The sequence below is a fragment of the Sorex fumeus genome, unplaced genomic scaffold (genome assembly GCF_029834395.1).
Source record: "Sorex fumeus unplaced genomic scaffold, SorFum_2.1 ptg000043l, whole genome shotgun sequence".
Classification (NCBI taxonomy): Eukaryota; Metazoa; Chordata; class Mammalia; order Eulipotyphla; family Soricidae; genus Sorex; species Sorex fumeus.
This window is the reverse complement of record NW_026606100.1, coordinates 33,109,167-33,135,801: the sequence shown is the minus strand read 5'-3', so window position 1 is coordinate 33,135,801 and position 26,635 is coordinate 33,109,167. Positions and strand designations below refer to the sequence as shown.

General features: G+C 58.6%; 2 protein-coding genes across 5 annotated transcripts in view; one reads left to right on the top strand and one right to left on the bottom strand.

Annotated features, from left to right (window-relative positions):
• The window catches only part of SH3PXD2A (SH3 and PX domains 2A), a 194,713-nt gene extending 190,264 nt beyond the window's left edge, over positions 1-4,449 (top strand). For all 3 annotated transcript variants that reach the window (XM_056120486.1, XM_056120485.1, XM_056120487.1), the window contains one exon: positions 2,410-4,449. In XM_056120486.1, coding sequence (XP_055976461.1) covers positions 2,410-4,425 — 2,016 coding nt within the window. In that variant the 3' untranslated portion in view covers positions 4,426-4,449. The remainder of the gene's footprint in view (positions 1-2,409) is intronic.
• A 9,645-nt stretch (positions 4,450-14,094) lies between these two features.
• The window catches only part of NEURL1 (neuralized E3 ubiquitin protein ligase 1), an 86,754-nt gene continuing 74,213 nt past the window's right edge, over positions 14,095-26,635 (bottom strand). For both annotated transcript variants that reach the window (XM_056120550.1, XM_056120551.1), the window contains exons 4-6: positions 17,849-18,544; positions 14,663-14,809; positions 14,095-14,353 (exon numbers count right to left, since the gene is read on the bottom strand). In XM_056120550.1, the coding sequence (XP_055976525.1) occupies positions 14,121-14,353; positions 14,663-14,809; positions 17,849-18,544 (1,076 nt within the window). In that variant the 3' untranslated portion in view covers positions 14,095-14,120. The remainder of the gene's footprint in view (positions 14,354-14,662; positions 14,810-17,848; positions 18,545-26,635) is intronic.

Below are 26,635 nucleotides of genomic sequence, written 5' to 3'. Positions count from 1 at the left end.
GAGGCCTGGGCAGCCTCCCCCTGAGCGGCTCTCAGGGCTGCTGTGGTCGAGGGGGTGTGAGGACAGTGGCGAGGACTAAATCCCACCTGTCCCGTGATTTCTGCTGCAGGACTTGTCAGGGCCTGTTGTCGTGGGCCCATCTCTAGGCACTAGAACAGGCAGCAGTGTCCAGACTGACTCTCCCGGGGGGGTCCCTGGGAGCCAAATATCCAGAGAGCCCAATGTCCCAGGGAGAGTGGGCTGGAGGAGCACCTGGTCTTGGCCTGCTCTGCCCACTGGACCCTCGGGCCTGGGAGTCAGTCCTCCTTGGCGGGCGGCAACCTTTCTCCCCAATGGACAGGCCCAGCCCCATGCCCTGTCCCAGGTGCTACCCAAACACCTGAGCTCAGCCTGCCTTGGCCTCTAGGGGTCAGAGAGGGCCTGTGCCTTGCCTTTGGGTCCCACTGTGTCCCGCCGTCATTGACTGTCCAGATAGGATGCAGGTGGGCATCTCCCGCCTGCCCGGGCCCCAGCCTGCAGGTTTGCCATTACTTGCCTAAGCTTGGGAATCGGTTTCCAAAGCAGCCCCGTGACCCAGTGCTCCCGGACAGAACTGTCCAAGGCGGGGAATGCCTGAGTGCAGATTGCGCAGGAGTGGGCCGGGTGAGGGCTGGGGCCAGGACAAACGGGCCGACAGGAGGAGGGAAGCATAGCTTTATTGGAGGGGGCTGCAGAGGGGTCCCTGTGGCACCGACCTCCGGCGTCCTCTCTCCTCCCTCCTTTCCTTGCCCCCCGGGCCCCAATTCTCACTTCTCTCCCTTCCAACCGCCCCCTTCACCACCACCCCCAACCCCCAGGACCTCTTCTTCACATTAATCATTTTCAAGTCATTATGAATACTGAGAATCCAACACTTCGAGGGGCTGGAGCGATAGCACAGTGGGTAGGGCGTTTGCCTTGCACGCGGACAATCCGGGTTCAATCCCCATCATCCCATGTGGTCCCCCAAGCACTGCCAGGAGTAATTCCTGAATGCATGAGCCAGGAGTGACCCCTGTGCATTGCCGGGTGTGACTCAAAAAGCAAAACAAAGAGAATTCCACACTCCCTGCCAGACCTCTCCTCTGTGTTCCCCAGTCCAGATCACCCTCAGCCCTGCTCACAGCCATGCTCTTGGCCTCAAGTCCCAAATAGCAGCTAAGAAAGAAGCTTCCGGGCCTAGCACCGGGGAGACCATATTGCAGGGAGGGTGCTTGCCTGGCACTCAGCCAACTCGGGCTTGATCCCTGGCACCCCGTATGGTCTCCCAGGCTCTGCTAGGAACGACCCCTGAGTGCAGAGTCAGGAGTAAGCCCTGAGCACTGGTCCCAAAACAAACAACAAAAAAAGATGCAGAAAAAGGGGGTTGGAGCAATAGTGAAAGCAGGTAGGGTGCTTACCTTGCACATGGCTGACCCAGGTTCCATCCCTGCATCCCATACGGTCCCCCGAACACCGCCAGGATGTGAATCCTGACTACAGAGTCAGGAGAAACCCCTGAGCATCATTGGTGTGGCCTCAAAGCCATTAAAAATATATAAGAAGCCCAATGACCTGGTTCATAATGACTTGGAAACGATTAATGTGAAAATTTCCCTTCCCGTTGGAAGAACATTCAGAACATTCAATCCCCGGAAATGTCTTCCCCAGGGGGATTCCAGTGAAGTCGCATGTGTGGTGAAAAGACCTCAGATACTGGGGGTACCTCAGCCTGTGGCCCCCACTCACCCCCAGAGCCCCCTCTGCCATGATACCCCACTCCCTGGGGCCCAGAGAGATCCATCCCAGGGGTTCCACTGTCCACTGTCCTCCCGTTGTTCATCAGTTTGCTCGAGCGGGCCCAGTAACATCTCCATCATGAGACTTGTTGTTACTGTGTCTGGCATATCGAATACGCCACGGGGAGCTTGCCAGGCTCTGCCATGCGGGCGAGATACTCTGGGTAGTTTGCCGGGCTCTCCGAGAGAGGCGGAGGAATTGAACCCAGGTTGGTCAGGTTGGCCGCATGCAAGGCAAACGCCCTACTGCTGTGCTATCGCTCCAGCCCCAGGGCCTCCAGGGGCAGTAAAAGGGGTAGAGAGAGGATGGAGGTGGGGGGTACCTCAGGTAGGTGAGGTTTCATGGACCCTGAGTGAGTCTGTGGGCGCGGCCAGTACCAGTGGGTCCTGGAGAATGGGCGCCCCGCACCCCTGGGCCCTGTGCAGGGGAGAAGGGTGGTGGGCGTCTGGGTTTGAACCTGCTGTGACCAGGCCACATACATGCTCCTGGCCCAGAGTGCATCTGCGAGGTAGAGACACGGTCTCCAGGTGCCATGGACGCCTCCGAGTCGAGGAACCTCCCGACCCACTGCCTGCCCTCCCCCTCCTCCTCCCTCCCCCCCCCTACATCCAGGTCATCGACAAGAACTCGGGCGGCTGGTGGTACGTGCAGATCGGCGAGAAGGAAGGCTGGGCCCCCGCGTCTTACATCGACAAGCGCAAGAAACCCAACCTGGGCCGGCGCACCAGCACCCTGACCCGGCCCAAGGTGCCCCCGCCCGCACCCCCCAGCAAGCCCAAGGAGGCCGAGGAGGGCCAGGACTCGCCGCTGAAGGCCAGGTACGAGGAGCCCGAGTACGACATTCCCGCCCTGGGCTGCGACTCGGAGCCCGAGCCGAGCGAGGAGATGGCCGAGGACGGCGGCCCTGGGGACAAGCAGCCCGGCTCGGCCCACCGGCCCTCGCCCGCCTCCTCCCTGCAGCGTGCCCACTTCAAGGTGGGCGGCTCGGCAGAGGATGTGGCCCCCGAGGAGGAGACCATCTATGAGAATGAGGGCTTCCGGCCCCCTGCCGAGGACCCCCCATCGGCCCGGCGGTCCTCTCGAGACAGCAGCTCCCCAGGGGGCTCCCCACTCTCCCTCACCAGGAAGGACTCCCCCAAACCGGGCTCCCCCAAATCGGCGTCGCTCCTTAAGCTCAAGGCGGAGAAGAACGCCCAGGGAGGGTTGGGGCAGAGCCAGCCACCGGCCTTCTCCTCTTCCATCACCATCAACACCACGGGCTCCTCCTTATCCTCATCCTCCTCCTCCTCCTCGTCCTCCTCTTCCTCCTCCTCCTCCTCCCTGTCCAAGAACGGCAGTGGCGAACTGAAGCCCCGCTCTGCCTCGGACGCGGGCATCCGCGGCACCCCCAAGGTTGGGGCCAAGAAGGACGCCGAGCCCAAGGCCGGGCTGACCCCCTCCAGCACCCGGGCCAAGCCGTCGGTCCGGCCCAAGCCCTTCCTGAACCGAGCGGAGTCGCAGAGTCCCGAGAAGATGGACATCAGCACTTTACGGCGCCAGCTGCGGCCCACGGGCCAGCTGCGGGGCGGGCTCAAGAGCTCCCGGAGCGAGGACTCGGGGCTGCCCCCCGCCAGCGCCTCGGAGGGGCCTGGCGAAGGGTCCCGGAGGGGCTCGGCAGACACCCTCCCGCTCCCCGCCGTCCCGGCCCCGAGCCCTGCCAAGAAGGGACAGGAGGGCCAGGCCTACACCACATGCAGCGCCTACCAGAAGGTGCAGGACTCGGAGATCAGCTTCCCCGCGGGCGTGGAGGTGCAGGTGCTGGAGAAGCAGGAGAGCGGCTGGTGGTACGTGCGCTGCGGGGAGCTGGAGGGCTGGGCCCCCTCCCACTACCTGGTGCTGGAGGATGCGACGCCCGCCACGGAGCCGGGCGGGAGAGAGCCGGAGGCGGCGGCGGTGGTGGCCGGCAAGGGCAGGCAGCCCGAGGGCAAGTCGGACAGCCTGGAGAAGATCGAGAAGCGGGTGCAGGCGCTGAACACGGTCAACCAGAGCAAGCGGGCCACCCCGCCCATCCCCTGCAAGCCCCCGGGGGGCTTCGGCAAGACACCCGGCGGCGGCGGCGGCGGCGGAGCCAGTGCGGTCAAGATGAGGAACGGCGTGCGGCAGGTGGCCGTGCGGCCGCAGTCCGTGTTCGTGTCCCCACCCCCCAAGGACAACAACCTGTCGTGCGCCCTGCGCAGGAACGAGTCGCTCACGGCCACCGACGCGCTGCGGGGCGTCCGCCGGAACTCCTCGTTCAGCGCCGCGCGCTCGGCAGGGGCAGCGGCGGCCAGCGGCGAGGCCAGCGCGCGGGCCGCCAGCCCCGCGTCCGACTCGCCGCCGCTGCTGCCCGCGCAGCGCAACGGCATCCCCGTGTCCCCCGTGCGGCCCAAGCCCATCGAGAAGTCCCAGTTCATCCACAACAACCTCAAGGACGTGTACGTGTCCATCGCCGACTACGAGGGCGACGACGAGACGGCCGGCTTCCAGGAGGGCGTGTCCATGGAGGTGCTGGAGCGTAACCCCAACGGCTGGTGGTACTGCCAGATCCTGGACGGCGCCAAGCCCTTCAAGGGCTGGGTGCCCTCCAACTACCTGGAGAAAAAGAACTGACCCCCTGGGGCGAGGGGGGCTCCCAGCCTCACCCCGGGCGCGCGGGCGGTGAGATGCAGACACAGGGAATGCGAGCAGGGGTGAGGGGGGTGGGGGTGGGGGTCGGAGCTATACCCTACGGTGTGTCTGGAAGGGCAGGGGCTGCTGGGGGCACACGTGGGGCTGGGCCCCCCCCCCCGCCCCCCCCGGGCCTGGGACACCCCTCGCTGTGCACCAGCACTGACAGATTTGCCGGGGGGACACACCCCCCCTCCCCCCACGATTGTCCGATTGTGCCTTGGCTGCAGAGCTGGGACAACAGATGCAGCCCCCGGGCCTGGCATGCTTTACCCCTGCTGGCATCATTGCCACCGGAGGGCGCGCTGGTACCCGCCTCATCTGTGTTTGTGAATTGTGTGGGCTCACGGGAACAGCCCTGATGGCCTGCCAAGGGCAGGTAGATTAGCATCCACCGTGGGCCGGGGGCTCCGGGATGGGGGTCCAGCCAGGCCCCGGCCACTGTCATTGTCCCCGGGTATCAGCCAGGACACCTTTCCTGGCCATCACTGCCCCTTGCCCAGGAGAGCACCCCCAGGTTTCCAGAGAGGGGGGACCGCTGTCGTTTCTTCAGTCTGCAGGCTTGCTGGGGATTTGGAGGGGGTGGGAGGCAGTTCCTCTGCATGATTTGGGAGAGGTTTATTGATGTGGGGCTTCTGCGGAGCCTCGGGGGGGGGTTGGGTTTTGTGGGGGTTTTTGGGGGGTTTTTGTTATTTTTGGTCTTATATTAGAGTTGGTTTTGGGGCTGAGGGTGGTCAGCCTTGCGGGATGGGGTGGACCATGGCTAGAGCATTCCTGTCCCCGCCCCACCCTCAGTATGTGTGTGTGTGGGGGGACGGTTGGGTTTCGTCTCGCGTCCTTCCCCTCCACAAGCCGGCGAGGTTTCATTTGGTTTCCGCTGGGTGGACAGTACCCAAGCATCAGCAACCCTCGTTGAAGGGATGGGGGTGGGGGGGGCGAGGAGGCCCCAGTCCCCTGCTCTCTGGGTGGGGGTGCAGAGCCCTCCCCGGGAGGGAGGGAGCCCCGATCTGCACACAGGCTCCTGTGTGCCGCGTTGGCAGGTGTGGAGAAGCAGCCGTGACCCCCACCCCCACCCCCCGCCCTCCGTCCTGGACTGAGGGGTCCTTCCCCAGGCCCCTGGGGCCAGGCTGGAGTGGATCCCGCCAGCCGCCCTCCCTCCCTCACCCCTTCCCCCGGGCCAACCGACGATGCCACAGGGTCCCGAGAACTCGGGGGGTTCCCCAGGCCCCAGAGCTGAGCTGGTTTTCTTCCGAGGGGCGGTGCCCCCTGTGAAGAGAAGCGAGAAAATAAAGTCCCTGCCGCCTTCGGGTTGCGTCTCTCTGTCGTTGTTGTTTCCAGGGGACCCCAGAGGAGTCGCAGGGGCCCCCCCGGGGACCCGCCTTCGTGGAAGTGGATTTCCACTCGTGCCTTTGATCTCCCAGCCCTCGTGTGGCTGCCGGAACGTGGACTTCAGGGTTGGGGTGTCCCATGCGAGGGGCCCAGGCCCGCCCCAGCCCTGCGCCCCTCCCGTACCCCCAGGAGTGCATCTAGCCCAAGACCAGCACTGGAGCGAGGGTCTTGGTGCCTCGGGCCCCACACCAGACCCCGGGTCCCCTCTGCGCCCCCAGCACCAGGGCCTGGCAGGTAGTCAATGGCTAGTGTTCCTTGGGAAGGGACACGGTTATTTTGTTTCCTTTTGTTTGTGAGTTTGTTTTAAAAATTGAAATTAGTTATTTTCTTCTGCTGGACAGTATTAAATAGAGCAGGGTGTTGAGTTAATCTGCTAGATTGCAGTACTAATGGTAGTGGTCTAGTGTCTTCATATTAATATTATTTTGGACTTGTCTGAACAATAATGATAAAGAAGTGGTTCATTATTTTTAAAATTAATGCACTTTAATACAGTTCGGAATGGCAAGAACCCCAGAGAGCAAAGTGCATTCCTTAAAGATGCAGTATATACTTTTCTCATGTTTAAACAGCACATATTTATTAAAAGAGAAAAAAAAGAAGTAATTTATGATTATTTAAAATAAAATTTAAAAGTAGAGTGACCGTCGGGTGCAAGGCCCTCCCACGTAGCTATCTTTCAGGGGAGGCCCTGGCCTCCTTCCTCCCGTCTGCACTGAGCCAGTTGAGAGAGTCAGCGGGGTCGGGAGGGCGGGGAGGGGGGGGGTGCAGACCTCGACCAAACCCAGACCATCTCAGTCGGACTGGACCCCAGTGCTCCTGGAGCCCGCCTCAGCTACCTGCCCGCCCCCCCGGGGTCTTCCACCCCCCCCCCCCCCACAAAGCATCCCCCACACTCATAACTACACATGACCTTGAAGGTCCGTTTCCCATCCCATCCCCCTCTTCTTCCCCCCATCCCCCCCAGAATAGATCACTTGCCTGGAATGGGGCAGAGTGCGGGCAGACTCGCGCCCCCTCCCCACCCTCCCGCCCCTCCCCGCCCCAATCCTAGTTGCCTGCCTTTGCTCATCATGTTTACATTGTAACATCCAGCCCCAAAGGATGGCTGGGAGTTGCTCAAGCGGCCAGGAACCTGGGGGATGCCGCCCCCTGGTGGCCACATGCAGATCCGGCAGTGAACAGGAATCGCCAGCCCCCCGCCCCCACCCCAGCCCACCCTACCCCACCCCACCCCACTATGGTCACATCAGCCCCTAATTCACAGCAGAAACCCTGGAAACCCAAAGAGAAGAAAAATACTTGAAGCAAGAAGGGTGCATGCCAGCCCCTCTCCCAGACATGGCCTGGACTCCGAGCCCCGCCCTGGGTGAGAGACCGTCTCCCTCCAGCTGCTCAGCTGCTTTGAGAGGCTGGAGGGGACAGCTGGTCACAGGTAGACGGGGGAAGGAACCGTGGCGCTGACCCATCTGGAGAAAAGCAGGTCGGACTCAAAAAAAAAAAAATCAAGAAAAACAGGACTCTCGGCCGTGTCCACACCTAGATTCCCATTGGTTGCGATTGAAAATGTGAACTGACATTGTATTGCTGTATACTGCAACTTTAATCGTAATGAGCCCTTCTGAGGTCATTATTGAGGTTTATATAATGCCCGAAGATGCATCGCGTGGTGCTTTTTCTGTTGGTTTAAACTTGCTTCTTTTATTATAAGGGGAAAAAATATCTTCATCTCTCTCCTCCTTCATAACACCAGGCGAGGCTGGACGCCCTCTCAGTGCCGTCTCTGGGGGCCGAAGGGCTGTGTCCCTCCGCTGGGAAGGCCATGGCCAGGGCTCTGTCCTCCCAGCATCCCCCCCATCCCCCCTCCATCCCCCAGCCTGGCCCCAGAAGTGTCTTTCTTCCTCCTCAAATCTCCTCTCGACGAAGGCATTATATAGAATCGTTTTAATCACTTGCAGATGTTAGCGCTGCGCATTTTACTGGCATCTATATCCACAGCTTTCCTCGGCAAGGCATGTTACTACTTTTATCATCTAAGGAATAAAGACAAGGGGATTTGGTCGAGCGTTATTTTCATATTACTAGTGCTTACAGAGTAGGAGTTAGGACTATTTAAATTTAGACTTTGGTTTGGTAGTTTATTTTGTTTTTAAGGGGGGGGCGAAGTCACCCCTTTTTCCTGTTTTTGTATTTAACTAATATATTACTTCTCTAAGATTACTCCTCGCTTCTCCTACTCCCTTCGAATACCTTGCATTCTCAATGGAAAATGAAAACAATCTTGAGAGACAGGAAAAGTGCAATATTACCCAGAAAGATGCCAGGGCTTGTTGGCACCACAGCTTGAGACTCAGGTCTCGGGGGGTTGGAGGGGAGGGATGGAGATGATGAGTCCGTAATAGGGAGACGGGGTTGCTGGTTGGTGCGGATTGGGAGGAAGCCCATCGTCTCCACCTTCTCTCTTCCCTGGCAAGGTGGGGGGCGGGCACCAGAGTGCAGCCCCTCCTGGAAGGTGTCACCCAGCCCGGATTAACCGGAATGCAGAGAGGTGCTGGGGCACAGCCCCTGGGGCAGAGCAAGAACATGTGCCCCTTCCTTGCTCCCGCTGTCTGCCCACAAACACCCCCACCCAAAGCCCCCCACCCCCCGCCCAGAAGCCCTCTCTGGCTGGGTCTCCTGAGTTTAGAGCCTCCCGTGGATGTCCGAGACTGACTCTGTCTAACCTCAGCTCCGCTTGTGGGCAGGACCCCAAGAGCGAACCAGATCCTTCCTTCCAGGGACGTGGGTGCCCTGTCCTCTACCTACTTGGGTCCATGAGGCCTGGTGCTGGGCTCCGGCCACCCATTCATCTCAGTGCCCTGCCTCTGCTCTGCACCCCTCCTCCCCGAGGAAGGGAGGGGTCTCCAAGAATCATTTAGGGTCTCTGCGGGCACACACCTCCCCCCTGCAGGTAGCAACCAGCGTCCACTGAATCTGGTGGGCAGAGGTCATGGTGGGATGGGGAGTGTTGCCAGACCCTCGGAGCCCCGCCCTGCTCACCCCAGCGCTGTACCAGCTGTGCCAACCACGTGGCTCTGCCAAGCTGAGCAGTGAGTGTGCCCAGGCGTGGGGCATCCCCGTGGGCGTAGGGAGAAGCGGGCCCACGGGGAACAGGCCCCATGAGGAGTTTCCCTCCAAACGCTCCATCTTCCGGAATCTCCCAGCAGACCTCTCGGGAAAGGACATCTGCTTTCCTGAAAAATGAAGATTCCCTGTCTTTTTTTGGAAGGCCGGGTGTTGTCAAGCAAGTGCGTGTCTGTGGCATGTGTGCATGCATGTGTCAGTCATTTCCCACTTGAACTCCATGACCAGGATCAGAGGGGGAAAGCCTTGGGCAGGAGGCTCCATCCAGGATGCCCTGGGCAGTAGGCAGGCCACTCGGGGTTCCGTTTTGGTAGCATGTGTTTCCCATACACCCAGAATTCAGGCTGGAGAGTGCAATGTGTCTTTTATATATATATATATAATTATAATATTATTATTTTATTAAGTATTTCGTTGGAAATTTCACACTGGCATTAACAGAATTAGCAGAAGCAACCCAGGCCATCGACCCAGGCTCCAAAATGAATATGTGAGGAAAAAGATGCCCCGGGGGGTAGGGGGGAGTGCTCCCAGCACATCCTCGTTCTGCCCCTCCAGGAAGGGCAGCTCAGTGGGACCCGCTGCTCCCCTGAGCCCAGCACCCCAGCGCGGGACCCATTCTTCCATTCCTGGGGTCTGACTGCAACCCCCAATGAAGCTTTATGAGAATCTGTGCAGGAACCCCTCTGGCACTCTGAGCTTCTTCCCTACATTGCGATTCCCATTCGGGTTGCCGCCTGCCTCTGGGGTCCACAGGCTCTTCCATCGAAATCAGTGACCTCGAGCCCCATTGATGGGCGCGTCCCTCCGCTACCCCATCCTGTGCACCAGGCCTAAGTCGGCACAGGAGTGCTTAGGGCCTGAATGGGGCTGAGGGGAGCTCTAACCACCCATGGCCTGGAACTGAGCCTGTAGGGGTTACGTGGGACATCCCCTTCCCCGGTTCTTTTCACTCTTGAGTTTGCACTTGTCCTTGACAATCAACACCTTCTCCCGTGGCAGTCTTTGATCTTAGTGGCCTTAGTGGGAATGGGTCCTGCCAAAGGTCCTGCCTTGCTCCCAGTTTCATCCTGACTAATGGGCTGGCCTGTAGAAGGTGAGAGGGAGGGTGAGAGAGAGAGAGAAAGAGAGAGAGAGAGGGAGGGGGAGAGAGAGAGAGGAAGGAAGGGAGGGAGGAAGAGAGGTTTCAAATCGTTTTAAAGCAAAGGTTGAGCATGTCGACGGGGAGAGAGAGATGTGGGGAGAAGCGTGTGTGCATGTCTGTGCTGGCTGGAGCTTGTTGTCCCTTCTCGGGGGCAGCGGCCTACCAGAAGAGGGTGTCCTCGAGGTAGAAAGGGAGAGAGAGACAGCTTGAGCGGGGGCTTGAAGTCTGGAGTTTGTCTTTATTGGAAGGAAGAAGTCATTTGTTTCGGGAAAGAGAGCAGGGAGGGAGGGATCCAGGGAGGTAACGCCTCTGGCTGCGTTCGGAGTAGGCCGGGAGAGCCCCAAGAGTGGGCCATGGGGGAAACAGGCCAGAGCTTTTTTTGTGGGGCCACAGCTGGGTCCCCAGCAGGTACTGGTCACTGACGTCATGGACACGGGAAGTCACCAGCAGTGTGTTTGGGGACCTGCCTCTCAAACATTCCATGCATCATCCAGGTTTCCAGCTGTTTTTGCCCACTTGCCTTTGTCCAATCCAGAGTTAGCCTCTCAAATTGCTTGAGTCAGCTAAAGCCCAGTGACTGGAACAGGCCGAGTCCCGAAACCTCAGACACGGATGAGGGCCCCATCGCACGCCTGAGGGGCCACTGGTGTTGGTGCGTTCATAGACCAGGCTCATTTTCTCAGGACCCACCTGGCTGGTGTGAATGGGAAGGTGGGCGCCTTGCATATACCCCTTCACCCCAGATCCCCGGGTGTGCTACCCTGACATTCCTTTCGAGGGAAGAAGGGTGCACGGAGCCCCCATTCCTTAATCTGCCATTTACAGACTTCCGGGGGGGTTCCAGTGAGGCTGGGAACAGGGGTGTAGATCGTCGATTGGGAAGGGAGATGGGGGGGGCCTCCAGTCCTCTGAGAACTCATGGTTCCCCTCAATCCCTCCCAACTCCAAGTAGGGATCTTTGAGGTCAAACCCCACCTCATCTCCCCCAACATAGAAACTAACCAAAAGGATCTTGAATTCACTGTCAATTTGAGTGCTAAATAATGTCCCAGGGCAGTGCTGGTGCTAAATGATTTCCATGTTTTGAATAATTTTTAGTTTTTTTTGTTGTTGTTGTTATCAGAAAGCAGCGTCCTTGGGAGGGGTCCCCATGCCTTGGTCACTCTCCAGGGGTCTTTTATCCCTTTCACAGGATTTGGGTCTGCAGGAAAAAAGAAAACTCTATCTTGGCATGCTTCTAGACTGTAAAATTTGGGTTTGTTTCGTTTTGTATTTTGTTTATGTTTACATGCATCTTGTATTTCCCTGAGAACTAAATAAAGTTTTCGGCCTTTGTAACTGCATGGACTCACCTCTTCATTCCTCCTGATGGTTAAAAGACGCATCCAGAGGAAAGCAAAAGTCCTGAGTACCACCCCCTCCCCCGCCAACACACGCATACATACGCACGCATGCGCACATACATACACATCGTATGCGCACTGACTGAAGGATGGGTAGCCGGGTGGGCAGAGCCTCCCCTCCCCCCACCATCATCAATAGAAATGATGCTCAGCTCCTCCCGCATCCTTGCTTTGAGAAATTCAGAGACCCCTTGGCCCTTGGTGCTTCCCTATTCTGGGTGGGGCTGGGGTCCTGAACGGCCCACTCACCGCTATTCAAGCCCAGGCCGGGGACTAGGCAGCTGACCACAGGAAGGCAGGAGCATCGTGTGCCTCTGCGGCCGCCTGGTCCACCCAGCGAACGTGCACTCCTGGCTGTGCCTCGGCCCCCAGCAGCGGCGGCAGCCTGATGAACTCCAGAAGTCTGCCCTGGACCCCGTATCACCTGTTTGGTACAGACCTTTGCTCCCGCTCTGGAGACCTGCTGTCTCCCTACTGGTCCCTAGGTGGCGCTGGCCCTCCGTATGGGTTGTCGATTGGGTTTGGGCTGCTGGAGGCAGGGGAGGGGGGTTGCATTCCAGGTGGGCAGGTGGCTCTGTGGAAAAGCCTGAGACCGACAGCTCTCACGGCGCCCACGTGAGCGCATGTGCACACACACACACACACACACACACACACACACACACACATCCACAAGGAATTCCAGTTCCTGCTGACACAAGTCAGTCCCCCACCCCCTCCAGAGAGCCTTCCTTGATTGTGGACCTTAATAAAGGTCACATGACACGCCCACCCCACCACTCACACTCCCCAGAGAGGCCCTTTCCCCGGTGCCCACACTACATACACAGCCACAGCCCTCAGGCTGGTACGAAATCACCTTTATTCACAATCACAGAGACCCGAGTTCACACTGAGGGACGATGGACAGAGGGTTTCTGACCTCGGGTCCCAGGCCCCTGCCGTGGAAACCTGCCTTTGCCTCCGAGAGGGGAACCCCTGGCGAGGTGTGGCCACCCCCACCTCCAGAAAGACCCTCCAGACTTAGTGATGAGGCCCCACAGGCCCCCTTGCAGCGCCGGTGCTAGGAGCCACACAGGAAATCCCCCCCAACACACACGCACTTTAGAGAGGTGGGGGCTGAGACCGAGGGTCTCCCTGGGATGTTCGAGCTCCCCCCTTGAGGGACAACTCTGCCGTGGGCACAGCTCAGAGCAGGGAGCAGCAGCTCCGGGGGTTGCCCCTTTCCTGGAGGAGGGGTTCCCCGTCCTCAGCCTTCCTGCGCAGAGGGTCCCCTGGGTGCCTGCGCTGTCCACTCTTGGGCCTGAAGGAGCCGTCTGCAGGCGACTCGACAGCACACAAACCGGGACACCCCCATGCCGCCCCTCCCCGGGGAGCCCAGCTCCGGAGCAGCCGCTCAGGGATGCCTCTGCGATCCCTCTAGCCCAGGGGGTCCTGGGGTGGGCACGTATGTGGGTCACCTGGCGGGGAGGGGTGGGGCGGGCACAGCCTCCAGTGCCCTCGAGGGGAGAGCTGTTGGTTCTCTCCAACAAGGCAGGTCTCCAGGGGATACTGAGAGATTGTCGTTGTTGTTGTTGTTGTTTCTGCAAAGGGGGCAGTAGGCCGGACAAATTTGGAAACCACTGCTCTAGCCCATTCAGAACAAACGAACAAAAACAAAACGAGAAAGGAAAAAAAAACACCCAAAACTTCAAATAAATAAATAAGTTAAAAGAAAAGAAGGCTGCTCTTCCCCCAGGGCCCCTCCCTACCCTGCCTGTCCCCCACCCCACCCCCAACACACACACACACACAGGGCCCTGGACTTCCATGGGGTGGGGGTGGGGGCGCATCGGCCAGGTCAGGGGAGCGCTGAGATGTGGGGGTGGTCAGGTCACAGAGGAGGTGCCAGCCGACCCGGGAGATCCTGACCAAGCCGGCCCCTCTCCCACCCCATGCCATGGGCTGGGCCCACACAGCAGCGATCCATGAGATGATCAGGCGGACAGGCCGGCCGAGGGCACCGGTATGGGGACAGAGCGGCCCAGCGCGGCCTGAGCCCAGGGACGGGGCCTGCAGGTTGCAGCCTGGCCGGGCCGAGGCGGGCCCTGGGGTAGGAAGGCCAGTTCAGGCTGGGCCTGTCCAGGGCCACAGCAGAGCAGACCGTGTCCTGCTCGGGAGCTGACAGCAGCTGGCGGCGGGACCCGACGCAGGCCCTCGTCCACTCCATGCCTCCCCTAGCCAGGTCACAGGTCCGGGCTTGGGGCCGCACCCCCTCAACAGGGTGCCCACGTACATTCTTGCAAAGGTGCTCCAGGGCTTGGACGGGGCCTCCGGAAATCTGCGCCCAGTGGAAGGACGTCCAGTGGAAGGACAGCGGGGACAGGCTGAGACCCGAACTCAGCCTCCAGGTCTGCAGAGAACATGGGTCTGCTCTGCAACAAGGGCCCAAGAGGGGGGTCTGGCCAAGGCCCCCTCCCTGTGTCCGCCCCCTGCCTCAGAGCCCCTCCGTCGTCATCATCATCATCGCTGAACCGTCAGAGGACGCGTTTTCCCGCCTTTACTGGAGAGGGGAGGGGAAGGCAGGGGCCGCCCGCGGCCTAGGAGCTGCGGTAGGTCTTGATAATGTCCTTGATGGGGCGGCGGCAGATGGGGCAGCAGGCGTGCAGGGCCTTCTTGAGGCGCAGGCCGCAGGCGTAGCAGAGGCACATGTGGCCGCACGTGTAGATGACCGTGTCCACCGTGCGCTCGTAGCAGATGGTGCACTCGTCGCTCCAAGGGCCGGGGCTGCCTGGAGACTCGGGCAGGCTGACTGGGGAGTTGGGAGCCGTGCCTGAGGACGCATGGGGGACACCCCTCAGGGAGAGCCAGGAGCCTGGTCTCTGGGCCCCCGTTGCATGACTCACCCACGGACCCCGACCCGCACCCTGAAAGCTGGGGGCAGTGGGAGAAGGGAGGGGGAGCCCTCTAGGTGCCCCGGACAGGTTTCTCCCGAGCTACCCCTCGGTGGCCTAGGAACAGTGATTGGCCGAGAGTCGGGGTGAGAAGCACCCAGAGGTCAGCACAGCCCCCTCCGGGGGGTGGGGGGGGCGGCACCTGGCCTCGGGCGCAGTGGGGGTCCAGGGGAGGGGTGGCTACTCACCGCCAGCAGAGCTGCCCGGGGGCCCAGAGCTGCAGGGGCTGAGCAGGGGGTCCGAGAGGTGGCTAAGCAGGGCACTGGGTGAGGTGGGCGTGGAGGCCGGGGAGCAGGACAGGGACGGGGCACCCCGCTCTGCCAGGATGGTGGAGCCTACGGCAAGGGAAAGGGTCCACGCTCGCCACACCTTCGTCCCACTTTCCAGCGGTTTCCGGGGGAGAGAGCGGCCAAGGCCAGCAGTGCCCAGGCTGGCGTGGTGTCCTGACCACCCCTGTACCTGCTCCTGCACGCATGGGAAACCCAGTGCATGCCCTGGGCCTAGATTCTAACACACTTTCAAAGTTCCTGTGCCCAAGCTGGCACAATGGGCCGCCATGCCCCCGCCAACCTCAGCTCCTGGCCAGGGTCCTGCACACCACCACCTCACCACTGCCCAGCTTCCCACACCGTCCCACTCTTGTTCCAAATCCTTCCCTCCCCCACCCTCTCCCCCTCTTCTCCCACCTTTCTCCTCCCTCCTTCCCCCTCTCCCCTCTGCAAGTCCTTGCTGAGAAATGGGAAGCTAGACCAAGAGGATCCTGATTCCCAAGGAGCCTGGGGTGGGGGGTAGGGGGCCTTTCCTGAAACTCCTCTTCTGCACAGACAGCCTGACTCCACACACCCACATGGCCCTCCCGTACACAGCACTGAGCACCCACGGAGCCTGGGCTGCCCTTTGCCCAGAAATCCAGCTGTTTCCCAGTTAAACCTAGAGTGAGTTCCCTGGAGCAGGAAATGTTATCCACCAAGGACTCTTCCATGGGACCTCCAATAATGCACCATAAGCCAGGAGGTACTCAATGAGATCTTTTTCTTTTTCTTTTTGGGTCACACCCAGCGATGCATAGGGGTTCCTCCTGGCTCTGCACTCAGGAATTACCCCTGGCAGTGCTCAGGGGACAGTATGAGATGCTGGGAATCGAACCCGGGTTGGCCGTGTGCAAGGCAAATGCCCTACCCGCTGTGCTCCAGCCCTTTCTTTTTCTTTTTTTTTCTTCTTTGTTGTTGTTGTTCTTTGACTTTTTGGCTTTTTGAGTCACACCCAGAGATGCTCAGGGGTTGTTCCTGGCTCTGCACTCAGAAATTACTCCTGGTGCTTGGGAGACCATATGGGATGCTGGGTGGGGATCAAACCCGAACCGACTGCAGCAAGGCAAACACCATACCCACTGTACTATCACTCCAGCCTTCAGTAAGATATTTTTGTCTTGTTTTGTTTTTGTTTGTTTTGTTTTGTTTGTTTTTTGGGTCACACCCAGCATTGCACAGGGGTTACTCCTGGCTCATGCACTCAGGAATTACTCCTGGCGGTGCTCGGGGGACCATATGGGATGCTGGGAATTGAACCCAGGTTGGCCGCATACCAGGCAAATGCCCTACCCGCTGTACTATCGCTCCAGTCCCTCAATAAGATATTTTTATCTGTAGTTATTAGTTCCAAGTCCTTTAATTAGTCTTGTTGCTGCTGATCGTATTTTTCATGTGTCCACAGGGCTTCCTTATTTGTGACCAGCGCCTTCAGAAATTCATATATTCTGCTTGCTTTTCTTATCTCATTGCATTGGCTCTCATTTTCAGAGCAAACTTGTGAAGGATTCCTTGTCCATGCCTAAGCTCAGCACTTCTAGAGCTTCACTACTTAGGGTGACGGGGCTATAGCTCCGGAGTGAAGACAGTCAGTCGCTTTCACTCATTCAGAGCTCAACAAACTCAAGCATTTCTTTCAAGCAGCTGTCTTCAACAAGGTGAATCATTGGTCTCTGTGGTAAATAATCATTTCCCCTCACACACTGCCACTGGTTTAGTTTTGCTTGGCATTCTGGCAGCAAAACCCATTTGCTGGTTAATATGCCCAGTTCTCTTTCCAAATAGATCAGGGTTCCTCTCTGGATAAACTGCTTTTCAATGCCCACCTTGGCTGACTTATCTCTTGGGACATTTTTATCCTGATTTTTGTTTTCTTTTCCCACCTTTGCTCCAGAAGTTGGGCAACAGAAGTGTTTTTGGAAAGCCATGTACCTATTATTAGATGATGCTGAGGTCAGAGCACTTCGCTTCCCGTGGGCCACTTACGGACTCCCTTCGTTCAAGGAGCATCGGCTTCCCAGGAGTGTAGGCAAAAAATCTTCCTACCTTAGTCCAGTTTTTCCTGCCTCCAGCCTCATTTCTTTCCATCCTATTCTGAACTTTTTCACCCAGACTTCTTTAACTCCCTGATGTCTTTTTTTTTTCCTTTTTGGGTCACACCCAGCGATGCACAGGGGTTACTCCTGGCTCATGCAATCAGGAATTACTCCTGGCGGTGCATGGGGGACCATATGGGATGCTGGGAATCGCACCTGGGTTGGCCGCATGCAAGGTAAACACCCTACCTGCTATGCTATCTCTCCAGCCCCATAACTCCCTGATGTCTTTTTTTTTTTTTGCCTGTGGGGGCCACTGCTAATTGTGCATGAAGGCGGGGGTCACTCCTGGCATTGCTCAGGGAACTCTGCGGGGCCAGCCCGGAATCGAACTAGGGATTCCCATTTGCAATACATACACCCAGCCCATTGGCTCAGGGACACATTTCGCATCGGGGACTCAACAGGGGCCAGCTGTGTGCGGTTCAAGCCTTTCCCTCGGGCTCCTGGCCTCCCTTCTCTCTGCACCCCAGTCTCACTTCTTTCCATTCCATTTTAAAGTTCTTTTTCTGTTCCGTCTTCATTTCGGAGTAGGGAGCCTCCAATGTTTTTTTTTTTTTTTTTCATCTCACAGACTCAAACTGTCACCTTCCCAGCATCACTGAATATATCCCAGACTGCTGGTAGTTCCTCTCTCTGCACCGCACGCCGCTCCCAGAACAGAACTCGGGCTCCAGCCCTGTGGGCTACCTCCGGTCTCCTACCCCCGCCCCCCCTTTTTTTTTTATCTTATTAAGTGATCCCGATGCGTATATATGTACGGGTAGAACCAGGCGCTCGCTCTTGTGCATACGCAAGCCCGCCACCCACTCTCTTCCCCACCCCGGGGGTGCATCGGCTGAGCTTCAAGGGTCACTGACCGGAGGATCGAAGAGTCCCCGGTACCTCCTGCATTCATCTCGGGCCTCCGCCCCCTTGGCCAGTCCAGCAGAGACGTTGGCAGGGTGGGGGTGGGGGGGTGCGCACTTACCAAGGATGCGAATCTGCGTGACCGCCCCGTGCAGGCTGAAGAGCATCCAGAGCGGCTGCGAGGTGTCCACGCACAGCTGCATGCCCGCGGCCGCTCCGTTGTGGCTGAGATGCAGCTCGCCGTCGCCGTTGACCACCAGGCCCAGGATGTCGCCGCTGTGCAGGGGCCCCGGCGCGCGGCACACGGCCCAGAACTCCTTGCGGTCCACCAGGGCCTCGGGGCTGAAGGGCAGGTCGGCGGGGCGCAGCGTGCACGGGTCGCACGACGTGACGCCGAAGGACAGGCCGCCGGGCCGCGCGCCCCCCGAGCGCGTGACCTTGACGAAGAGGGTCTCGGCCACGCGCACGGGCCGGCTGGTGAAGACGAGCGCGCGCTCGTCGCGCCCGTGCTCCAGGCGCGCCACCGTCTGCTCGTCCAGGATGCGCACGTGCGCGCCGGCGCGCAGCGCGTGGAAGCGCAGGTCGCCGTCCAGCTGCGCGGGCAGCGCGCGGCTGTGCTGCGAGTTGAGCGAGTTCTGCGGGACGGCGCCGCCGTGGGCAGGCGGCGGGGCCTCGTCGCCGTCCGCGCCGCCCGGCACGTTGAGGTCGCACAGGCTCACCGACAGGCGCGCCTCGTCCGCCTCGCGCCGCAGCGACGGGCGCCGCAGGGCCGTGAAGGAGCGCGGCCGCAGGCAGTCGGGCAGCACCAGCTCGCTGTCTGCTCCGGGGACGCGGACACACACGGAGGGAGAGAGAGAGAGGGGGGGGGGCGGGGGTGGGGGCGTCACACGGGGCCACGCGCGCACGGCCCCCGCCCCAACCCCGAACTGCCAGGTCCGGTGCAGAGAGGGGAGAACCCAGCCTGGCCACGCTTTCATTGCAAGGCGGGAGGGAGCGACGGCAACATGTATAAAGCAAGGTGCTTGCCGGTGCCCGGCTGCTGAAAGTGTGGGCTTTGGGTTTCACTGCACTCCTGGGGACCCGCCCGCCCCATCCCCAGCGGCTACAAGGTTGAGCTCTTGAATGCAGTTACTGGCTGTTGAGCGGGGGGGGGGGGGGGGGGGGGGGGGGGGGGGGGGGGGGGCAGAGTGATAGTATGACAAGGTAGGGCGCTGGCCTTGCATGCAGCTGACCCTGGTTGGATCCCCAGTGTCCCGTTTGGTTCCCCCAGAAGACCCACCAGGAGCGATTCCTGAGTGCAGAGTCACGCCCTCAACACAGCCAGCTGTGGGCCCTCCCCTTCCTAATAAGATAAAGATTTGTTGAGTGGGCTTGCTTGCAGCCTGCCATATTGGGAGCTCGGAGGGAACCCCCTTCCCCAGGATCCCTCTCTGCATCACTGCTTTCATCTCAATTTACCAGTTATGCTGAAAGTGTCCTACCCTAGGAGGCTATAGGGATACTTGGGGTTATCCAACCGTTTTCTCTTTTTTTTTGCTTTTTGCATCACACCTGGCATTGCACAGGGGTTACTCCTGGCTCTGCACTCAGGAATTACTTCTGGCGATGCTCAGGGAGACCATATGGGATACTGGGAATCGAACCCAGGTCTGCTGTGTGCAAGGCAAAAGCCCTACCCGCTGTGTAATCGTTCCAGCCCCCAACCTTTTTCTCTTTTCATGTATTATCATACTGTAGTTTGTAGAAAAAGACCGCTGATAAAAAAAAAATAATAACTCCATTATCCCACTACCCAGAGGAAAAAAACTTCACTGATATCTGGATTTCCAGCCTTTTAGTCAAGGTCTATTATTACCATTTTTCACCTTTAACAAATCCTTTTGAAGATGTGATCACTTTGATCTAGTTTCTCAGGAAACACACACACACACACACACACACACACACACACACACACATTCTCCCTTGAGTCTGAATAATTTTAGAACATCTGTGAATCCTATGAAGTCAGCCAGAGACAGAGAACCCTGCCTAGGCCCCTACTCTTAAAGATCTTCCCTGGGGGGCACTGTAGCACTGTCTTCCCGTTGTTTGCTCAAGTGGGCACCAGTAATGTCTCCATTGTGAGACTTGTTGTTACTGTTTTTGGCATATCGAATACGTCACAGGGAGCTTGCCACGCTCTGCCGTGCGGGCGGGATATTCTCAGTAGTTTGCCGGGCTCTCTGAGAGGGGCGGAGGAATCAAACCCGGGTGGGCCGTGTGCAAAGCAAACGCCCTACCCGCTGTGCTATATGGCTCCAGCCCACAAGGTGGAGGTGAGGGGGAAGATTTGGTTCACACCTGGCTGTGCTCAGGGCTTACTCCTGGATCTGCACTTAGGGATCACTCCTGGCAGGACTCAGGCGACCACAAGGGATGTCAGGTATCGATCCCGGGAAGGTTGCAAGGCCAGTGCCTTCCTCACTGTGCTATCTCTCCAGCCCCAGATTTCCCTTCTCATTCTTGCTTTCCTTCTGTCCTGAACATCTTTCCAGGCCAACAACTGTCTCCAGTCCCTTATTCCTTCAGGGCCTCTGTTTTGTTTCATTGCTTTGAATTTTTTTTTAAATTGAATCACTGTGATATAGACCATTACAAAGCTGTTCATGATTAGGTCTCAGTCATACAATGTCCCAACACCCATCCCTCCACCAGTGTGACCTACCAGCATCAGTGTCCCCAGTTTCCCTCCCACCCCTCCAAGCCACCCTCACCTGCCTTTTTGGCAGGCAACTCCCTTCTCTCTCTCTCTCTCTCTCTCTCTCTCTCTCTCTCTCTCTCTGTCTTTCTCTTTCTCATTTTAGGCATGGTTTGCAATACAGATGACGAAAGGTTATCAAGTCTATCCCTTTACCTACTTTCAGCACTCAGTTCTTGTCCACAGTGATAATTTCCAACTACTCTTGTCTAGTGACTGTGTTTCATCCAGCATTGTGGAGCCTGTCACTCATCCTAAACATCCTGTCAGCCATCGTGAGTAACCCGGCAGCCCATCCTGCACACGGCCCCTGCAGGTGGTCCCGTTTCACAGAGAGCGCTAAGATGTCAGCTGGGGGGTGGATTGGTGGCAGAGACCCCCCCCCCATACACACACACACTGCCAAGCCAAACCCCACCCCTCCAGGACGCTACGGGACAGTGGCTCAGCAGCAGCTCCAGAACAGAGGCCATTCCTGGACACATTCTTCGCTTTCAGACCCTTCCTGCTCACTGGACCCCTATTTGAGAGCTGGAGCACCCATGTCCAGCCAGGGCCTCTTCTCTGTGCCTCGCCGAGTGAGATGGAAGCCCACTGTGCAGGCAGTGGGAAAGGGTGGACATGAGGGGCAGTGCCCTCGTGTGGGAGCAGAGGTGCTGCCCCGGTGACCGCACCAGGCCAGTCCAGAGGGGCCACAGTTCAGGCCCAGCTGACATCCAGGGTGGGCTCTGAGCTGCACGGCCTCCTGGCCCCTTCCAGGCCAGAAGAGGGTCCTGGGTTCCCCAGAGCCCCCCGCCTATCTGGAGCGGGTCCTTGGGGCCTGCTTGGCTGGGATTTCCCAGCAGCGTGCTTGGCCAGGAGGACAGAGCCGGCCGGAAAATGCGATTATTCCGGGGAATTGACTCTCTGACAGCGAGTGTGCCGAGAGGCTGGGGGTCTGCAGGAGGGAGGGACCCAGTGACAAGAGCGGTGGGGGGGGGAGGGGGCTGGGCTGGCCTGGAGCCCAGAGAACAGCCCCTGCTCTGGCTCTTCAGGGATTCCAGGCAGCTCCTTCAGGGATCAAGAAGGCGGGCACCAGGCAGGAGGAGGGGGATAGCAGGAGGAGGAGAAAATAAGGGCTCCGAGGAGTCCAGCCAGGCCAGCAGCCCAGGGCGCCCAGAAAGAGGGACTCCCCGCACCCCTCCTATCCCACACAGCCCACACAGAGGCCCCGGAACTGCGCAGTCTGCAGCAGAACCTTTTGGAATCAAGCTGTGCCTCCAGGAAGATGCCCACCGCTGTATGCCCCCACCGCATGTGTCATGCCGCCAGCACACCCTCTGGGCTGCCAACACAACCTCCCTGCGCGGACGTCCACAGCCTCGAGGGCACCTCTCAGAGTTACCTCAGGAAATTCTCTGAGGACTGCACCCACGCCTTCCCCTGAGGACCCCTGGCCCTTCCAGAGGGTCCTCCCAGACCACAAACAGAACCGGTCTCGGGGCTGGCTTGCCATATGCCCTCACCAGCTCAGTGAGGCCATCACCTGCCTTGCTGCATGCCATACTTTGAATAACACCAACCCAAGAGTATTCTAGGTTCACCAGTGACCCTGATCTAGAGACTGTTCAGCAGGAGAGAGCAGATTGAAGGGCACAGGCTGAGAAGTGGTTGTGCTGGGTTTGTAGCTATCAACTCGGTTCCCGGAGAGCCTCGGGCCAACAGCTGGACCCCCTGGAATCTTGCCATTTCAGTATCCACCCCTATCGGGGTGGGCTTCTGGATTCTAAGGTGGGACCTCCCAGCAGCGGGCTTGCTAAGGAGGAGGGAGCAGTCTCAGGAGGGGCCCTCAGATGGAAGCGGACATAGAGGTACTCACAGCAGAACCTGGCACACCAGCCCCCCCGGGGGACGTGACCTTTGTCATCCTCATTCACAAACCCCATGGCTCAAAAGGGGAGGCGTGGGCTTTGGGATGATGCAGCCTGGGTACCGCATGCTAGGAGACCTGTGGCTCAGCAACAGTGCTCAGAGCTCTACTGGGAACAGAACACCTGCCTTGGGCTGAAGGTGCAGGTCGTGAGGGAAGATGGGCCTCAAAAACCTGAAAATTCCAGGTCATTTCCCTGAAGGGCAGATGCGCCTGCACCCCTTTCCTTCATGGTACTTGAATGTTACACTTGCCAGTGGTCCTGATGGGCACCCAAGGCACAGTGAGAAGTTACAGCAGCAGGGATGGGGGGAGGAGGAGGAAGGAGGAAGAAGGAGGAAGAAGAAGGAAGGAGGAGGAGGAGGAGGAGGAGGAGAAAGAGGAGGAAGAGGAGTAGAGAGAAGAAAAGAAGACAAGAAGAGAAAGAGAGAGATAAAGAAAGAAAGAAAGAAAGAAAGAAAGAAAGAAAGAAAGAAAGAAAAGAGAAAGAAGAGAGAAAGGAAAGAGAAAAAAGAAAGGAAGGAAGGATGGAAGGAAAGAAGGGAAGAGAAAGAAGAGAAAAAAGAAAAAGGAAGGAAAGAAAGAGAGAAAGAAGGAAAGAGAAAAAAGAGAGAAAGAATGGAAGGATGGATGGAAGGAAGGAAGAAAGAAAAGAGAAAGAAGGAAAGGAAAGAGAAAAAATAAAAAAGAAAGGAAGGAAGGAAAGAAAAAGGTAGGGAAGGAAGGGAAGAGAAAGGAAAGAAAGAAGAAAAGAGAAAAAAGAAAGGAAAGGGAAGGAAGGAAGGAAGGAAGGAAGGAAGGAAGGAAGGAAGGAAGGAAGGAAGGAAGATGGATGGGGCCAGAGCAACAGTACAGAGGGAAGGGAGTTTCCTTACACATGACCGATCTAGGTTCGATCTTTGGCATCCCATATGGTCCCCAGAGCTATGCCAGGAGTAGTTCCTGAGTACGGAGCCAGGAATAAGGCCTGAGCATCATTGGGTATGACCCAAAAAAGCCAAAAAAACAAAAACAAGGGAGGAAGAAAGGCAGCAAAGTCTGGCCTTGCTTGGTCTGGGAACGAAGGGGCAGGAGATGCTGGGAAACAGCTAAAAACGGAAACGGAATCCCTGGGGCAGAGCCAGCTGAGTCTACCTTTCACCATTCCCACCGGCCCACAGGGGCAGGAGCGGCTGCGGGCGCCAGGCAGCTCCGCCAGCTCCGAAATAACCCCCAGCACCATCCCCCTGCACGGGACTGAAATAGGAGAAATGTGGGTGCTCCGCAGGGGGTGAGTGGGCACCAAGTCAGAGGGCACAGCAGGGTGCAGGTCCGTCCGGCCCCCCACCAAGCCCCAGAAAAACACCCCGGGACCAGACTCAGTTCAGAACTACCCGGCAACCGGGTGGCCATTGGACAAATCAGACTCAGCCGACCGCCCCAAGCAGCGGGAAGCATCTTCCCCTCGGAACCCACTTGGGAAATATTTATGATGGGGAGCAAGGAGCAAGTCCGGCACCGACCTGGACTCTCCCACTGCCCTGTCTCAGAAAGAACCCGGCTAGTCCGCACCCACCCAGCCTGGAGTTGGGGTGGGAGTTCCCCACGAGCCAGGGCAGAAACTGCAGGTAGGAAGATGGGGACCCCCAAGCTCACCTCTCAGGGCTCACTCTACCCCAGGTGTGCCCAGCCCTGGGTGAGCAAGAGTTGGGAGGCAGAAGATTTCGAGCCCAGTTTCCTCTATTTTGTTGGGTTTGAGGCCACACCCAGGGGCATGCAGGAGCTACTCCTGGCTCGGTGCTCCAGGCGTGGGCCCAGCAGTGTTTGGGGATCAAACCCAGGTCTCCCGCTTGCAAAGCCTGCACTCAGCCGGTGAGCTCCCCCTCTCCAATGCTAGAGTTTAGTTTCTTATGAGATTCTTAGCATCTCTAGCCAGTCAGGGGCATTGCAGAGAGAAGGAAATTCACTTCTCTCTGGCAGTTTTTTTTGGGGGGGAGCGGCATTGGGCAACAGCAGGCAGTGTTCAAGGGTCACATCTGGCTCTGTGCTCAGGACTTATTCCTGACAGTGCTCAGGGAACCAGATGGGGAGCAGGGGATCAAACCTTGGTCAGCTGCATGCAGGGCAAATGCCCTCCCCGCTGGGCTGTCATTCCAGTAGGGTCTCAGCTGGCCTTGGCCCCAGGACGAGACGCTAGGGTGTCCCTGGGCAGGGTGGCCCTGGCCTGGAACAGCTACGAGGGCCCCAAGATGGGCTGCCCACCCAACCCCTGGCCCTCTGAACCGCATCCTCTCTAGGATCAACGCCCCGAAGAGGAGGAGGGGTGCTTCAGAGAGGTGGAGGGCAGGAAGCAGAGAAGCCAACATGGAAGCAGCAGACTGAGGCTCCTGGCCCAGAAGGAGATAGTCGGAGGGACAGAGGGCGAGGTCCTCGGGTGGGGGCTCTGGGCAGGGACCTGAAGGGCAGAGCCAGAAGGCGGGAGCTGCCGAGGACACCCCAGGCCCAAGGCATGCGCCAGCAGTGGCCAGAGCCCCCGGCCCTCCCGCCTGGTGCAGGGGGGCAGGGTCCCCAAGGGTCCCACGGCCAGGCTGGGCTGAGGGCAGGTAAGGCCCCTCTACAGCAGGCCCTGCCTCAGCCAGGCTTTGTTTGTTTGAATTCGTACATCCGGAGTGCTGGATAATCTTTAACCAAGGGTCAGTTCACGGCCACCCAGCGGTTGGCAGGGTCCTCGATCCCTGCTTGGAAGGTTCCAGAATACCTCCTCCTGGTCAGTACCCATCTGCTGCGGGGCAGGAGGAAAGGAGCCAGGACAACGGGGCACCACCCAGGTGCCATCCAGCACCCCCAGACCCCTAGGAACCCAACCCCCAGAGCGCTAGGAGACCCAAACACAATCTCAGGGGTCCATGAGGGAAAGGCAGATGGTCCCAAGTCACTTGGTGCCACTGAGGTTTCTAGAACCCTCAAGCCACAGAGCTCAGGCGGAGGGACACCCAGAATCAGCTGGTCTAGTGGTTCTCAAACTCCCTTTTTAAAAGTGGTTGTCCAACATAACCCCAAGAGCTCTGGTTGGAGGCAGGTACAAAGCTCTGTCTTCCTTTTTTTTTTTTTTTAAGGACATTGCTTTATTTATTTTTTGCTTTTTGGGTCACACCCAGCGATGCACAGGGGTTACTCCTGGTTCATGTACTCAGGAATTACTCCTGGCTGTGCTCGGGGGACCATATGGGATGCTGGGAATCGAACCCAGGTCGGGCCGCGTGCAAGGCAAACGCCCTCCCTACCCACTGTGTTATCACTCCAGTCCCAAGAGCCCTGCCTTCGTATCCACCCTCCCCAGAAGCCCGCGTGGAGCCCCTCAGGCTCCAGGGAACTAGGGCGGAGATCACAGATCTTGTTCCCAGGAGTAATTTAGATGGAGAGTTTGACTTCCATTGGTGGATGGAGGGGGTTCTTCTAAAGGTGTTTTGGGGGGATTTGCGGGGATTAGTTTCATTTGTTTGTTGGGGGGTCACACTCAGTATAGTTCCTGGCAGCACTCAGGAGACCACGAGGCAGGGGGCTGGGGGGGAGGCGGTTTAACAGTTGGTGCTGATGAAACCACATGCAGACGCTAGCCCCAGTGGACTACCCATGTTCCTCTCTGGGACCCCTAGGGGCCCCAGTGAGGTGAAGGCAGGCGTATAATCATCCTGAAACGAGGTGTTGGGGCTCAGAAAAGCCTGAACTGGCCCCAACGCCTCCTCTCCACCGGGCCCTGGTCCCTCGGGGGCCTTCCACAGTTCCCAGGCCTTGGGCGCTGTTCAGGACACACCAGTCGGCCACTGCCATGACTGGTGTTTGCACTTCATACATGTTCCCTGAGTAGAAAAGCCTATCTGGGCCTGAGAGGTGGGATGGCAGTCAGGTGCCCTGAGGCCACCCCCTGAGCCCCCTCCAGCATCACCAGCTGTAACCCTGAAGGCCCCCAGGGAATCTCTGCCGCTGAAGGGTCCAAGCCGCCCCCAACGCCGAGGCCCTTGTACTGAACCCCCAGCCTGGCCAAGAGTCATGGGGCCCCCTGTCCCTTCTCCCAGGCTGACTGCAGGGCCACGTGGCCTTCTGTGCTCAGCAAGGACAGCTGCCCCCTGCTGCCCCGAGTGCTTATAAGCTCCATGCTGGACACAGGAGGGCCACAGCTGGGAGGGGATCCAGACTCAGCGGGCTCCAGACGAACTCACACTCAGGGAACCCGGAAAGTAACTCAGCACCTGAGCTCGGGTCCCAGGTCTCTCGGGCAA